Source organism: Protopterus annectens, chromosome 11.part0 (assembly GCF_019279795.1).
Source record: "Protopterus annectens isolate FY-2018-M chromosome 11.part0, PAN1.0, whole genome shotgun sequence".
Classification (NCBI taxonomy): Eukaryota; Metazoa; Chordata; order Ceratodontiformes; family Protopteridae; genus Protopterus; species Protopterus annectens.
The window spans coordinates 1143813200-1143829187 of record NC_056745.1 but is presented as its reverse complement, the minus strand read 5'-3'; the positions used below and the strand labels follow the sequence as shown (position 1 = coordinate 1143829187).

The following is a 15988-nucleotide window of genomic DNA, read 5'->3' as shown; positions in this document are numbered from 1 at the left end:
AGTAGAGCTGGAGTTTCTTTAGCCTAACCGCGTAGGGCATCTGTTTGAGTCCCTTGATCCTCTTGGTGAGGTACTTTTGGGGTATTTCCAGTTGCTGCAGGTGTTGGATAAGGTACATCCCAAATGGGGCATTGTATTCAATTATGGGCCTGATGAGTGATGAATAGAGGGGCACAATGACCTCTCTTTATCTAGATGTGAACCTTTTCTTGATAAGGTGGGCTATATAGAAGGTCTTTCTAACCACTTTGGCAATGTGATTGTCAAAGGAGAGATTGCTATCTACTTGGGTCCCCAAATCCCTAATTACTTCTTCCGTACTTAATGGATTTCCACCTATGTGGTAATTTGTGGGCATGTTGTTTTTCCCAAAGGGGATGACTATGCACTTTTTGGCATTTAGCTTTAGGCCATGGCTCTGGCACCAGTTATCTGTCTCTGTGAGACCTTTTTGGAGGATGCTTGTGTCAGTCGGCGAGTCGATTATGGCACCCAGTTTGCAATCATCTGTGAACTTGGTCAGCCATAGTCCTCCCGTGTTAGCTTGTACCTCAGAGAAATTTATACTGAACAAGAGAGGTCCCAGGACTGAGCATTGTGGGACGCCACTTGTAACTGGTTTAGAGTCTGACATGGCACCTGTAATTCTGACCATGTGGGTTCTATCCCTGAGCCAGTTTGCAACCCATCTTGTGACATAGGGGTTGATATTTAAGCTGGTGAGCTTATTTATGATGCCCGAGTGGGGTATTGTGTCGAAGGCTTTTGCGAGGTCCAGGTAGGCTGTGTGGACTACCTTCCCTTCGTCTATGGCCTTGGTGACTGTTCCAAAGACGTCGACCAGGTTCAAGAGGCAGGATCTGCCCTTAACAAAGCCGAATTGGGTAGGATCCAGTGTTTGGAGGTTTCCAATGTCTTTGTTTATGAGTTCCCTGATGATACGCTCCATAGCTTTGCAGACCGGGCTAGTCAGGCTTATAGGGTGATAGTTTCTGGGGTCCGTTGTGGCACCACCTTTGTGGAGTGGGACCACTGTTGCTGTACGCCATTCCTTGGGTACATATCCTGTAGTAAGGCTGAGATTGAACAGTGACTTTATGTGAGGGTTCAGTTCATCTTGGAGCTAGTGTAAGATGCAGCCCGGGACACCGTCCGGTCCCACTGATGCTGTGTTTTTTGCTTTGGAGAGGGCAGCTCTCACCTGTGCATCTGTGATGTCTTGGAGGCTACACTCTGTTGGGATAGACATTTGCTCTTTTGGGGGGGGAAGGGGGGGGAGTTTGCACTGAACCTGTCTGCCAGGATGTTGGCAATGTCTGTGGGTTCAGTGTATTTTTTGTCATTTTGCACTAACTCAGAGCTTATCTGGGAGTTGCCACCCAGGTTCTTGACATAACTAAAGAAGGCCTTGTGATTATCTTTAGCGTCCTCTGCAATTTTTCTTTCGAAGCTGGCCTTAGATGATTTTATGAGGGATCGTAGTTTCTTGCTAGAACTGATCAGAGATGCCTTCCCTTTTTGGGATTTTGCTCCATCATGTAGTAGCTTCCTCCTTCTGTTGTACAGCTTATTTATGGCTGGGGTCCACCAGACAGGTCTCTCTTGCCTTTGGAGGAGTGAGTCTTGGTTTTATTTGGGATAGCATGATCCCTGCATTCCTGTAGGTGTTCACAGAATGCGTTTGTAAAGGATTCTGCAGTTTGGGCCGTATTTTCCACTGGCCCCGGGGCTTTGAAGGATTCCACCTCGGTTTTGAGAAGTGTGAAGTTTGCTTTTGAGACGTTCTTCACCATGCGCACAAATTACCACATAGGTGGTAATCCATTAAGTACAGAAGAAGTAATTAGGGACCTGGGGATCCAAGTTGATAGCAATCTCTCATTTGACAACCACGTGGCCAAAGTGGTTAGAAAAACATTTTATATAGCCCACCTAATCATGAAGGGATTCGCATCTAGATCAGGGGAGGTCATCGTGCCTCTTTACTCATCCCTCATCAGGCCCATAATTGAGTACAATGCCCCTTTTGGGATGTACCTTACCAGACACCTGCAGCAACTGGAAAGACCCCAAAAGTACCTCACCAAGAGGATCAAAGGGCTCAAACAGATGCCATATGCTGCCCGGTTAAAGAAACTCCAGCTCTACTCAGTGGCATACCGCCTGTTCAGAGGCGATCTGTGCCTGACAAAGCCATGTCCAACCCGAATTAATGGACATGCTGCACCTCAGAAAATCCAAATCCCATTGAGCTACGTGCTCGAGAGACTTGAACCTCAGCACTGAAATAAATAGGACATGCTGGAGGGACAGATTCATAACCCAGAGACTCCCTTCACTCTGGAATAAAATCCCAGTCCAGGTTAGGCAGAGTCCCTCATTGACTCTCTTCAAGAGGAATCTTGATGAGTGGATGGGAGATCGTAGGTTTACCCCGGGTATCACTTCTGTGTCACTGCTTAGACAGAGGCACAGTATACTAACCTCGAAAAAGGGCACAGCAAAATAAATTTAAAATGGGTGGCGAAAGCCAAACACATTCTGGCTAGTATGAACCTATGAACCTATGTCCTCAGGACAAAGAGGTATTATTAAGCAACAACAATATCTGAGAATCATAAAATATAGCAACAACCAAAGAATACCAATGAGTAACAGCTCTACTTTCATAAAATTTAATGAGCAGTTCAACTCTTCAGTTCAACTTCTCTAGCGCCTCGGCCACAGCCTTTACAGAGTAAAAAAATACAAAACTCATTCTAAGCAATATATATAACAGATGCAATTAAACAATTAAACAATTAATTATGTAAAAAATTCAAAATATTAAAGCTATACTAGTCAAATAAAACTATGCCAGTTACACTCCTTATTAAGTCCATATGGACACAGAGTATTATACTTCATAATAATATTGTGTTTCTACACAATAGCTCTTTCACAGTCTGACACATTTCAGAAACTGTAGCAAACAACTATACTATCTTTTTGCTATAGTTCCTAATACACACACACGCGCACACACACACACACACACACACACACACACACACACACACACACACACACACACACACACACACACTGCAAGCAAGTCATTTAAGCAGCTGTGATCTTTACCTTAGATCAATACCACTACTGACTCTTTCCCACCTGCCCAAAAAATGTGATCACAACACTTGATTTGCAGGGACTAATCACCATTTGATCCCCCCTAACAACCTGCAATGGGACTGTCTCTCCATTTATCCCACCCTAGAAACCATGATGATTCTTTTCATACAAACAAGTCTTACTAAGTGTCCCAGGAGAGGTCAGGAATGCCTTCTTAGAAATACCCCTGTTCTGTATTCATGGTCATACTGCCACCAGTAAGATTATTAATCTGATATCAAGACCTCAGTTATATATGGAGCAACAAGCATTACATTATAATAAATGTTAGCCAAGCAACCTACCAACAGTTACACCAATTCTCTGAGCATGCACTTCAGTAATAAAACAACACATCAGCTACAAGGTTTTATGAATGAACAAATAAAAACTCTTATTGTAAGAAAATCTTATTATATATGAGAGTCAGTAGAGCAATTGCATAGGGAAAGAACATAGAATAATTTGTCTGGACAGACTGATGTAAAGGAAAAATCCATCTATTTTAGCTGACTGAAGCCTCAGGTCAAGTGAAGTTGTTTAATGTTGGATGTATCAAACACCCCTGTTCTTGCGTAAGTAGATCAAGTCTGTGAGGAAGCTTGTGGTAACTGCCCCTAGCCATTTCCAAAAGAAGGAAGTACCATGGTTGCCTGGGCCACAAGGGAATCATCACAATCATTCTGGAGGATTCCTTCTGAATCTTCAGAAGTACCCTGGATGTTAGTGGAAAGGATGGAAAAGCATAGAGGAACATTCCTGTCTAAGAAAAAGAAAAGACATCTGTCTTCCAGGCCTTCTTGCAAGGAGTCCTGGAAAAGAATCTTGCCAGTTGATTGTACAGAAAGAAGACAAAGAGGTCTACTTGAGAAACTCCCCACAGATGGATCAAAACTTAGAAGACCCCCTGATCTAGTTTCCATTCATGAGAGTCTGTTGTGGTCCTGCTTAACTTGTCTGCCAAACATTTTTCTTGGACAGAATGTAGGACGCCTATAGAGTAAGATTGTTCTATGAAGTTATATCACAAGCTAACATGGCTAATCTGCAAAGGGTGAACAACCTGGCTCCCCCCTGCTTGTTGATGTACCAAGTGGCTGTAACAACTTGAAGAGATCCTTGAGTGACTTGATCAGGGCGAGCATCTCTTTGATATTTATGTGCTTGCACCTGTCCTTGGTCTCCCACACACTCTGCACTTTTATTCCACCTGAAACTGTTCACCAAGCAAAGTCCAAGGCATCTGTGTTGACTGACTGCTTTGGAACAGGGAGGGAGAAGGGGGGACCTGGATTTAAGGATATCTGTTGTCTCCACCAAATGATTTATCTTCTAACAAACCCCAGCACTGAGATTTGAAAAGACAAAGGGTATTGGTGCTGGAACTAAAAGACTTCTTATACTACTGTATTTTTCTCATGTGGAGTCTTGAATGGGATATCATGAGATTCATAGAAGCCATGAGACCCAACATCCTGGAATATTCCCTCACAATGACGAATGTTTGAGTGAAAAACCTTAGAAATATATCTAGATATAGATCTATTTTTTTCCTGTGGAAGAAAAGATCTTTGAACTGGGGTGCCTAGTTGACTTCCGAGGAACACAATCCTATGTGAAGGAATCAAGAAAGACTTCTGAATGTTCTCTTGGAATCCCAGCCTGTGTAAGAGATCTCTGACTCAAGAGGGAGATTGCTGACACTTTAAAAAAGACTCTGCAAAGATAAGCAAGTCATCTAAATATGAAAACATGTGGCTACCCTGTAGTCTGCAATGAGCTAAAACTGCAGCTAGACAGTTTGCAAACTCTCTTGGTGCAGTGGATAGTCCATACAATAAGGCACAGAACTGACAGTATGATCCAGACACACAAAACATTTCCAAAAATCTGAAGTTTGGATGTGCAGAGATGTGATAAGCATCTTTTTAGTCTAGTGTTACAAGGAAACTTGAAAGATGAAGAAGAGGTAACAGGCTGTGAAGTGACATCATTTTGAATTTGGGCACTATCACAAACAGGTTTAGGAAAGGAAGACCCAGAAATGGTGTCTAAACATTTTCTTTGTTTAGCACTAAGAACATCCTTGAATGACCTGGGAAGGAGGAACTGACTATCATTTCTTGGAACAGCATGTAATGAAGAATCAGCAGAAACAACAGAGTCTAATCTGAAGGATGAGGAATACCCCCCCCCCCTCCCAAAGGAAGAATTTCCTCCCACTGCCATCTATAAGTGTGATGAATGATTTTCAGAACTTTGGAAAAGGAGGGCTGAAAAATCTTTGAAATTCCCTGGATCAGCTTATCCCTTTCATCACACTTTTTGATCACCTCTGCAGCAAAGGAGCCAAAAACTGCATCGCTATCCAAAGGGGAATTTAAAATATTATTTTAACATCATCTTGAAGGTTCTGGGAATGCAGCCATGCAAACCTCCTCAAAACAGTACCAGCAGTTATAGCCCTGGAAGGAGTATCAACAGAGTCATACACACACTGTTAACAATGAGTACTGACCTGCACAACAGAAGAAAGTACATTATTTAAAGCAGATTTTTCCTCACAAGAAAAACTGCAGATAAAACATTCCTCATACTTTCACAGTTAGTCAGAACAAACTAACTTATGAACCTGACAATTCAAAATTTTGAAAATCCAAGTTGCAGAAGTATACACTTTGCTCCCATAGGTATAAATCAATTTTCTCATTCTTGTCAGAAAGAGTAGAACTGGAATTATAAGTGCTTAGCAGCAGAGGGGTCAACTAAAGCTACAGCTACAGGGTCAGCTTTGGGAACAATGTATAAAAACTTAAAAGACTTCATACATCCTATCTGCCTTTTTAGGGGCAGTTGGCTGACTATCAAGAAAATTGCAGGCAGTAACACACACACACAGATCCTCTATAGCCAAAAGAAAAGAAGGAATGGGTTCAGGCTCTTGAAATTTCTTCTGTAACAACTCAAAGTATTTTTCTGAGAGACTAAGAAACCACAGTGTTCTCTAACTGAAAACACTGGCACATTCTAGCAACAGTCTCAGAGAAAGAGAAACCATCACAGGGAGGATCAAAAACTCAGCTCTCCCTTGGGTACGAAACCAAAAAATTGAGGAGAAAACCCTGTATCCATCCCTTCATCTTCCTGTTCAGATTCAGAATCTTGAATCTCCTCAGGAAAAGCATTCCTCTTTCTTTTAACAGAAACCACTTTATATGAAGAAACATTAGCCTGAATTAAACAGAGAGCCAGACCTAGTAAAATAATCTTGTCTAAGGAAATTGTTAGGAAGAGAAGACACATGCTTAGTTTTCTGTTTCTTTTTGATAATAAAAATGGGGTCAACCATATTACTAATGGTAGCGGCAGCTTCCCCAGGCAACATCAACAACCCTCAGACAACATGGCTAACCCCCGAGTCAGTAATGGCTGTAGGTGCTACACCACAGGGATCTAGGGTAAAAGATGTGTGGTTTGAGGTACAACAAATGACAACAACAGAGTCACTCACCTCACCCACTTGCAGCTGAGACAAATTGCTAGCCTACTGTGAAGGCAAAGGCAGTTTGTTTAACGTTTCTTTTTTTTTGGCTTGAAAAAGGAATTACCATGGAACCAGTAGTTTATTCCATTATCAAGTTGAAAATGTGCCTCTTTCAGGGCAAGACAAGCAGTAAATCCCTGTAAAAACTACAAGTCTTTAAAAGTCACTTTTCCACAGAAAAACACAGTAAAGGCACTTTAAAACATTTTGATAGCCCCCCAAAAGTAAAATGCACAATTTCTCCACATAAAAAATGTTTTCGGTTACTTTATACAACTTTTAAACTGAGAGGAAAAAGAGCCTTCCCGTTTAAAAGTATGATACAGTCCCATGACACTCTGCTAAAATGCAAAACTCCTAGCTTTAACATAACTTTCCTGAAGAGAAAGGTGATAAAACACAAGCAGACTTTAGAAAATAGAAGATTATTCCTCCAAAGGGAACTTTTATGCCCAGCAAAGGAACAGCATCAAGCCAACTGTCAATCCCCGAAAGCCTTATAGGAGGGCACTCTTTGGTGACAATAAAGCTCTGAAGGACTTCATATCTAAACACCTCTCGAGCTGCCTGACAGTTTGGGTGCAAGGAAGGTGCCATGAAGCTTTGGAAGCTGGCCAGTTGTTACTTCCTTGGCAAGATACAACTCATACAGCTAAGGCTGGCTATTGCAACAGTGATCAATATGATGAACTTTTATCTTTGCTTTTAAAACATACTATTAGAATGCACGGACAGCTCTACTCCATGAGTAAGGTAATTAAGCTTGTCAAGGAGATAGACAGTATGACCAACAGCAAATAAATCCATATTACAGTAAACAGTTTTATACTACTGAAAGAAAAGAGTTATATACACATTTAATGAAAGAAACACATATTTACAGTCGTGAATCCAAAAAACATATATAATATGACAGGCGCAATAATTTAGAAGTTTTCAATACATTCATTTTCCCTCAGTCTCGCCTTATCCCCATTACATTTGTCTCGCCTTATCCCCATTACATTTACTTAAACTATATGGAACCAACTTCCACAGTGCAGCAGGACAGCATTCCCTTCTAATTCCTACAGAACAGACTTGACAAATTAGTAGGATAGACAGTTTTAGCACTAAACAGGAACAGTTCTAAATATTAATTTTGTTTTACTTATTTCCTTATCCCTTTTCTTGACCCAGAATGGGATTTCATATCTGCTAATTATAGAAATTACATGAAACACTTTCCTCCTATGAGGACCTCACTGATTTGTTAAAAAAAAAAAAAAAAACAGGACCAGATAGGAATTTACATACAAGTCTTCTTCACTGAGCATGCAAAACATTTCCATCATATACATCCATCTATCCTTTTGTCCATTCACAACCCCCTTTTTCCCACTTTTGCACATGGGGTTGGGGTATTAGTTCAACAGTAATAATCAACTAAAGCTAATTTTCACATTGCCAGGTGGCATAATCAATTCTCATTAAAAATGACCACATCACCCATTTTATCGTCTTTAGTAATACAAATCTGGTTATTATTAAACAGCTCATTCGGTAACCATATGAAATGTCAGGACCTGCTAAAGTGAGTCCTAAAACACAGACTAAATAACCAAAAAAAAGTGGACTTACATATACTAAGTCTGGGATTGCCATTTCTTGGAATATTCCCTTTTCTCCAAAGTACGGCGATCTTGAAGTTGGCATATATAAGTTTGGGGGTACAGGGTAAAGAAGTTTAAAGGGAAGAGCAATGTTCGAGATTCGCTATTCAACTGTATTTTTTTTTTGGCATTTCTGCACTCAGCATTTCGAGTGCCACAATTTCACTAGGGAACCAGATCACTCAAAGCTCGATACTCAATTGTGGATAAATTATATTTACATTCACTTTTTTATATAACAATCCCCTCAAGTCTTACGTACAAACTTCTGTATATTGAAGCACACTTACAAATTAACTTGATTTTGTTTTTGTACAAAATGTGATTGTTTTTGTTGAGATAACACAAATAGAAAGAGACAGCTCTGTTGTAGGATTTGTCAACATTTATACATGATAAAACAAGGTTTTACTGACAGCATGTTGTATACGCATATTCTCATTTTTGAAAGTTTTAAGGAATTGCTTTTTCATATTTTACAAGTGTTAGCAGAATATGAAAGGGGTGAAGATTTTAATGATGCCATGGAAAACACTGAAATACATATGGTAAACTACATTTAATTCCACAGTCTTTCTACGGCTTAATGAGGCTTTTCACATCACATTGCTATTAAAATTTGGGGGTTATTAAGCATTACTTGCTGTTGTAATGCTATTCATGGCACAATGGGACAAGTACCACAAGGTTGTGTACCTCACTGTACTTGGACAAGGTCTGGAAGTAGCACTTAACTTCATCCCATTGTGTTTGTTTAGTGCAGATGTCAAAGGCCTGTCTGTCCAGTTATACTGCGGAAGACCACCAGGAAATCTTATTGCTGTGCTACACGGGTCAGTCAGTTAATTCAAGTTTCAAATACTTTGGAAACTGTATCTTTTGTTATGCTAACATTTCCACGAACAGGCTCAAATGCATTTAGGGACTATTGTGTTATAATGATCTTCTGTTGATGTGGACATAAAGAGCACTACACTCGCTAAACAGTGAATCTAAACTAGTTACAAACTCCTTACTGTTTACTTTGCTGAACAAATGTGTGGAGAAGTTACATGAAGACCAACCTAGCAGAATCCTATCTAGTTCTTTGCCCTGTAGCAAAATGTAAGCACCATGTTCCAAAACACATAAAAAAGGAATACATAATGCCCTTGATTGATTGGTTAATTGAATGACTGATTTGCATCTGTAATTTGTTAATTGGAGGTAGAATAATAATCTAAATGCATCATTTTCATTTTTAGGTTCAGTCCATCAGTATAAAACATCAAAACTTGGTATGTTTACAAAAATTGTTAGTTGATAAATACACACAGAAGTAGTTAAGCACTATTTACAAATATTATACAGATGTTATAAATAATACATAAGATTGCTATTACATTGTTATGAGAATATTAATCATGCAGAAGTTAAATATTAACAACTTTGTCCTTGTAAAACAGTAGACATGCAAAGTTTGGTAAGAATATCATATAATAGAAAATGATGTTTCAGAGGAAGCAATACAAACTAAGGTGCATTTTTGCACCAAGGTATAGGTATTTTAACAAAGTGGACAAAGGTGGAAGGTGTGAATAAGATTGGTATAGGGGGATAATTGTGGGAAGTATGGATTAGGTTGAGAGGGTAGATGTGAATAAGTTTGGTACAGGGAATAATTGTGGGAAGTGGGGATTAAGTGGGGGAGTAGGTATCAGAGGAATAACTATGAGAAGTGGGGATTAGGTGCGAAGGCCGGTTGTGAATGGGAACAACAGTATAGGGGGAATAATTGTGGGAAGTGGGGATTAAGTAGCAGGTGGGTATAGGCAGATGTGGGGATTAGGTGGGGAGGGTGGTTGTGAATGGGAATGATAGTGTAGGGGGGAGTAATTCTAAGTGCAAATTAGGTGAAAGAGATCTGTGAATGAATAATTAAGTGTAGCTAATGTTGACAAAAGGCTCAGTTTGAAGAAGAGCTAACTGGTATGAGCTTTATTCTCTCAAAAGTGAGTGGCTCCTGATTGTACTCACATGAGGACTTTTCATTTTTATTATTAAATTAATAAAAAAGTCTCTTCTCTATGCATATGGCTCTTGAGGGTTTAACATGGTGCTGTTGTACAACATCCTAACTGGCCATTTTTAAATAGTTTTAGACATGAAATTGTTTCTTTTGGCTTTTAAATAAAAACAACTACATTTTAATGTGCAGTATCAAATACATACTGAGATATATATGGACACTGAATTGTCATATATCCTCAGGGTGTTTTTGAAGATTGCACCTGCGTTTTTTTTGCAACCTTAATTAGACTAATGCTGGCATACACTGACAACTTAGCATGGCTATTGACTAATAGGTCTGTAGTTAATCTGCACATTCTTTGCAAAGAATGGGATTTTTAGCACAAACTGTGTTAAGGTTTAGTTTAGTTATAGACATATATCACCATGACTAAACAAATCACTATACACTTTATGACATACAGAAAAGGCCCCTGAGTTTAGAACAGAAAGGGTCATAACAGAGATTTAACAAAAAAAATAAAATAAAATATGAGTGAGGGAGTTCAGAAACTGAGCAAATGGAAACTATCCAAGACAAAGAGTTTACTTTCCTTATAAACTATTTCATTCTTGCTGCATGCTAACCACTTAGCAAAACTTGAAGGAATGGGATACATACACACAAATATATACCGCACACCCAGACATACAAATATAAATATATGCTTTGCATGTTATCTAACCTATGGTGCTTGCACTAAAAAGGCAAGTATCACTACGGCAAAACTGTAAACTCAGAAGTTAATGGTAGGCTAAACTATTTTCAGAGGGAAGAAGAACAAGGAAACATTTACTTTGCAAATGGATTACATTAAGTTAAAAATTCCAGTTAGCTTGAAAAGGTTTGCAGAAACCTAAATAACTGATGCACTCATTAGCTGAAGCAAAGGCTATTCATTTTTCACTTCCATTATAACGGATCATTGTGCATTAAATTACAATAAAAATATGCACAAGTGACAGCTTTGTTTTGGGACACAGTGTATCTGTCGGTACAGAACAGGCTGTCAATGTATGCTAGCCAGACCATAATACACTGGGGAAACAGGTTAAGTGAAAAGTAAGGCAAAATGACATGCTGTTAAAACTGTTCCTTCTACAAAACAAACATGGGTACACAATACAAATACTTGTTCCTGGGAAGTCACTGCAGCTTTATATTAAAACTGCATGCATTAGCATTATTTACAATCATTATAATTTATATATTCTGAGTGCCAAGAATAAGACATTAATTCTAGTTACACATAAATAATATAAAACTAAAGAAATAGATGGCTAGATCAAGGCACAGTTAACAAAACATACAGCCCTGACCAACAGAGTATTTTGTGAAAGGTGGAGTTTTACATGTGCTTACTGAGGTCTGACTGATGTATATTAAAGCAAGTACAACTTGTTGCACAAGTTTTGGATGGAGATCACTTTTCATTTATTCACTACATTTTAAAATGGTGAGATAAATACTCCAAATGCAAATATTATCTATCAGAACGTAAGCAAATTACCTGTTTTTACTTAAAAAAGTACTTCCTGTCCCAATGTGCTTGGATATGCCTATACTCTTGTTTGGTTTTACTAACTTATAATGTGGGCTGTACCCGGCCTTTAAATGTATCTGGTGCTCAGTCACTGCATTTAAGATGTGGGTAGAGGTCAGTGACAAACTGAAGAATGCATTCTTTTGTCAAAAGTTTTTTTGTGTCAAATGGTATTGCTGATTTGCTTCAAAACTTGCAGTAGGAGGCCAAAGGGAACAGCCAGAGAGCACGTTTTGCATGGCTGGTACACATAATTAAGTCATCAAAATATTATTTGTGGACAACGTGAAATTCAAAACAAGAAAAATTATTTTCATTTTTAAAGCTGGACTTTATGAGTCTATACAACCTCCTTCCCAGTAAAGATTTGATAACCTTTGAAACATTAATTGGACAGCAAACCTCAAGTGAAAGGAGGAAACATTTGCCAAGACAGACACTACAGTTAGACTTTAATTCTAAATTTATATAGACACATGCATACTCTGTAAAACAAAGAAAACACCTTACCCCTTCCCACTTCATTAAAGAGGTATATGGTAAAAGTTTATCAAGGTTGATTGATTCTGGACACATTCTTCTATACAGAGAAGCTGTGAAGAAAAGAAAAAGTAAACAGAGGTTTAGAAGGACATAAATCATACAGAGTGAATTACATTACAAATAACACTGGTCCATGAAGTGAAAACAATGTTTCTTCTCTACTGAAATAGCTAGTCATTCTAGCACAAACTGCAACTTTAGTTCCTAGCTTTTCTTCTGAAGCACATGACATGTTATTTAGTACATCAGTGACTGTATGTTTGTATGCACAGTGCAAGTGTGCAGAACAATGTTTTGTGACCCACATGTGGGCCTAGACTCCTTATAAAATGGATCTGTACCATTAAATTTATCCTGATTGAAAAATAAGGAAAGAAATCATAAAACAAATGCTTTCAGAAACAGGGACATGGCAAACAAGTGCTTCATACCTCCATATACCTAAGATCATGAGTATATGAGGTACCATATGACAGACAACTATAAGTATCTAGGAATAGGTAACCTGATGAAGCACACCGGGATGGTGTGTGAAAGCGCTTGTTCTTCCAATTAAACTGTGGATTTTACATCGTGGTGGTTCCTTGCAGTATTTTCTCCTATATCTAGGAATATTTCTAAATAAATGGCTAATTTATAAAGACTATATCAGTTCAATTAATGATACCAGCTGTAAAATGGAAGCCATATATAGAATTACATCAATTTTTTTACACCTGACACTGTACTTACTCTATTGTATACACTGCTAATATCCAGACTATTGCACAGCATCAAAATTATGGAAAATCTAAATACATGGTTGAAAATTCAGCAGTGCCTACAATCAGGTTGAGACTTGGTACTAACTTTTCATCCACTATGCACCACTGTACCACACTAACAAAAGCACAATTAACGACCTTAAATGAAATATTCTAAATAATCAACACATTTTGTTTATAAACTAGCACCTCTTAAGCATTGTCTAAGTTTGTGCATACTCATAAGTAGGAATGAATTGATCAGAATGCTCAGATCAGTGGCAAAAAAACACTGCACATTCCTAACTAACTCAAAAATGGTGGCCAAAGAACCTATCCTTGACCTACCTACAAATTAGAACAAGCTACTATGATCTCGTCACACCACTGTCATAGGCATAGAAGATGGCTTCTAAATGCTACTAAAGAAAAGCTACATCTAGAGCAACCTGTCACATATTCTGATGTCTGGCACTGTCCTTCCCAAAGCTTTATTTTACTACATTACAATCGTCTTTAAATTGACATGTCTGTTCTAACAATCTAAATGCTCATTCTTTTCAAATGTTGTCTTATGACTGCCTTATTTCTACAGGCAGAACTCCTGGCATATCAATTAGCAATAATTACATGCTTTTCTTCAAATACCTGTAAATAATTATCCATCCATCCATCCATATATTCATTTTCACTTAACCTACTTTATCCTTTTATGGTAACCTGGACAAAGGAGACGTATCCTGGCAGCCAACCAGTGTGTAAGTTACTGGAGCCCATTCTGGACTGGGCATTCAGTCCATAACCAAAAGCACATTCTCACTCACTGACATACGATATGCACACCTATGGTAAATATGGAGAATGTCAACTCACCTACAGCATGCCTTTGGGAGGTGAAAGGAAAATGGAGAGAAAATCCAAGTGGATGCAGGAAAGACAGCTAGATTCCATTCTGAAGGTACCCCAGCTGACAAAGGAAATACAGAACCTCTCAGTGGTAAGCAGCAATGCTAGCCACTGCACTACTGTGCCACTAACGAATTATTACGTAACAGTGAATTACACTTACATATACAGCCTGAATAACCTTACCTAACATACTTGTTAAAAAGATATTGCTTTACTCCAGCATTTCATATACATGATACATCATTTTAAATGTCAGGGCTCACGATGCTGAGTCCTGGAATGTGGAGACTAATGAGAAAAATCTGGACTTACATATACTAAGTCCGAGAAAGCTATTTCTTGGAATATTAACTTCTCTCCAAGATATGATGATCTTTATATATGTGTGTGTGTGTGTGTGTGTGTATATATATATATATATATATATATATATATATATATATATATATATATATTTATTTATTTAATATTTATTTATTTATTTATTTTGGCTGCTCCCGTTAGGGGTCGCCACAGCAGAGCAACTGTTTCCATTTCTTCCTGTCCTCTGCATCGTGCTCTGTCACACCAACCAACTGCATGTCTTCTCTCACCACATCCATATACCTTATCTTAGGCCTTCCTCTTTTCCTGTTACCTGGCAGCTTCATCCTTAGCATTTTTTTCCCAATATACTCTGCATCCCTCCTCAGCACATGTCCAAACCAACATAATCTTGCCTCTCTGGCTTTGTCTCCAAACCTTCCAACCTGGGCTGACCCTCTAATATACTTATTCCTAATCCTGTGCATCCTCGTCATACCCAGTGCAAATTTTAACATCTTCAGCTCTGCCATGTCAGGCTCTGATTCCTGCCTTTTTGTCAATGCCACTGTCTCCAACCCATATAACATAGCTGGTCTCACTACCTCTTGTAGACCTTCCCTTTCACTCTTACTGGTACTCGTCTGTCACAAATCACTCCTGACACTCTTCTCCACCCACTCCATCCTGCCTGTACTCTCTTCTTTACCTCTCTTCCACACTCACCATTACTCTGAACTACTGATCCCAAGTATTTAAACTCATTCACCTTCACCACCTCTACTCCTTGCATCCTCACCATTCCTCTATCCTCCTTCTCATTCACACACACAAGTCTTAGTCCTGCTGACCTTCATTCCTCTTCTCTCTAGAGCATCTCTTCATCTCTCCAGGGTCTCCTCCACCTGTTCCCTACTCTCCCTACAGATCACAATGTCATCTGCAAACATCATAGTCCATGGGGACTCCTGTCTGATCTCATCTGTTAACCTGTCCATCACCATTGCAAATAAGAAAGGGCTCAGAGCTGATCCTTGATGTAATCCCACCTCCACCTTAAACGCATCTATCACTCCCACCGCAGACCTCACCGCTGTGACATTACCCTCGTACATATCCTGTACCGCTCTTACATACTTCTCAGACACTCCCGACTTCCTCATACAATACCACAACTCCTCTCTAGGCACCCTGTCATATGCTTTCTCTAAGTCCACAAAGACACAATGCAACTCCTTCTGAACTTCTCCATCAACACTCTCAGAGCAAACATCGCATCTGTAGTGCTCTTTCCTGGCATGAAACCATACTGCTGATCATTAATTATCACCTCCCTTCTTAACCTAGCTTCCTCTACTCTTTCCCATAACTTCATGCTGTGACTGATCAATTGAATCCCTCTGTAGTTACTACAGCTCTGCACATCACCCTTATTCTTAAAAATCGGTACGAAAACACTTTCTCCATTCCTCAGGCATCCTCTCACTTTCCAAGATTTCATTAAACAATCTAGTTAAAAACTCCACTGCCATCTCACCTAAACACCTC

At 39.0% G+C, this 15988-nt stretch overlaps 1 protein-coding gene across 1 annotated transcript in view; it reads right to left on the bottom strand.

The window, feature by feature from the left end:
* The window catches only part of LOC122815037 (gamma-secretase activating protein), a 1452063-nt gene that overhangs the window by 846255 nt on the left and 589820 nt on the right, over positions 1-15988 (bottom strand). The window contains exon 9 of the mRNA XM_044087286.1: positions 12453-12535. Within this exon, the coding sequence (XP_043943221.1) occupies positions 12453-12535 (83 nt within the window). The remainder of the gene's footprint in view (positions 1-12452; positions 12536-15988) is intronic.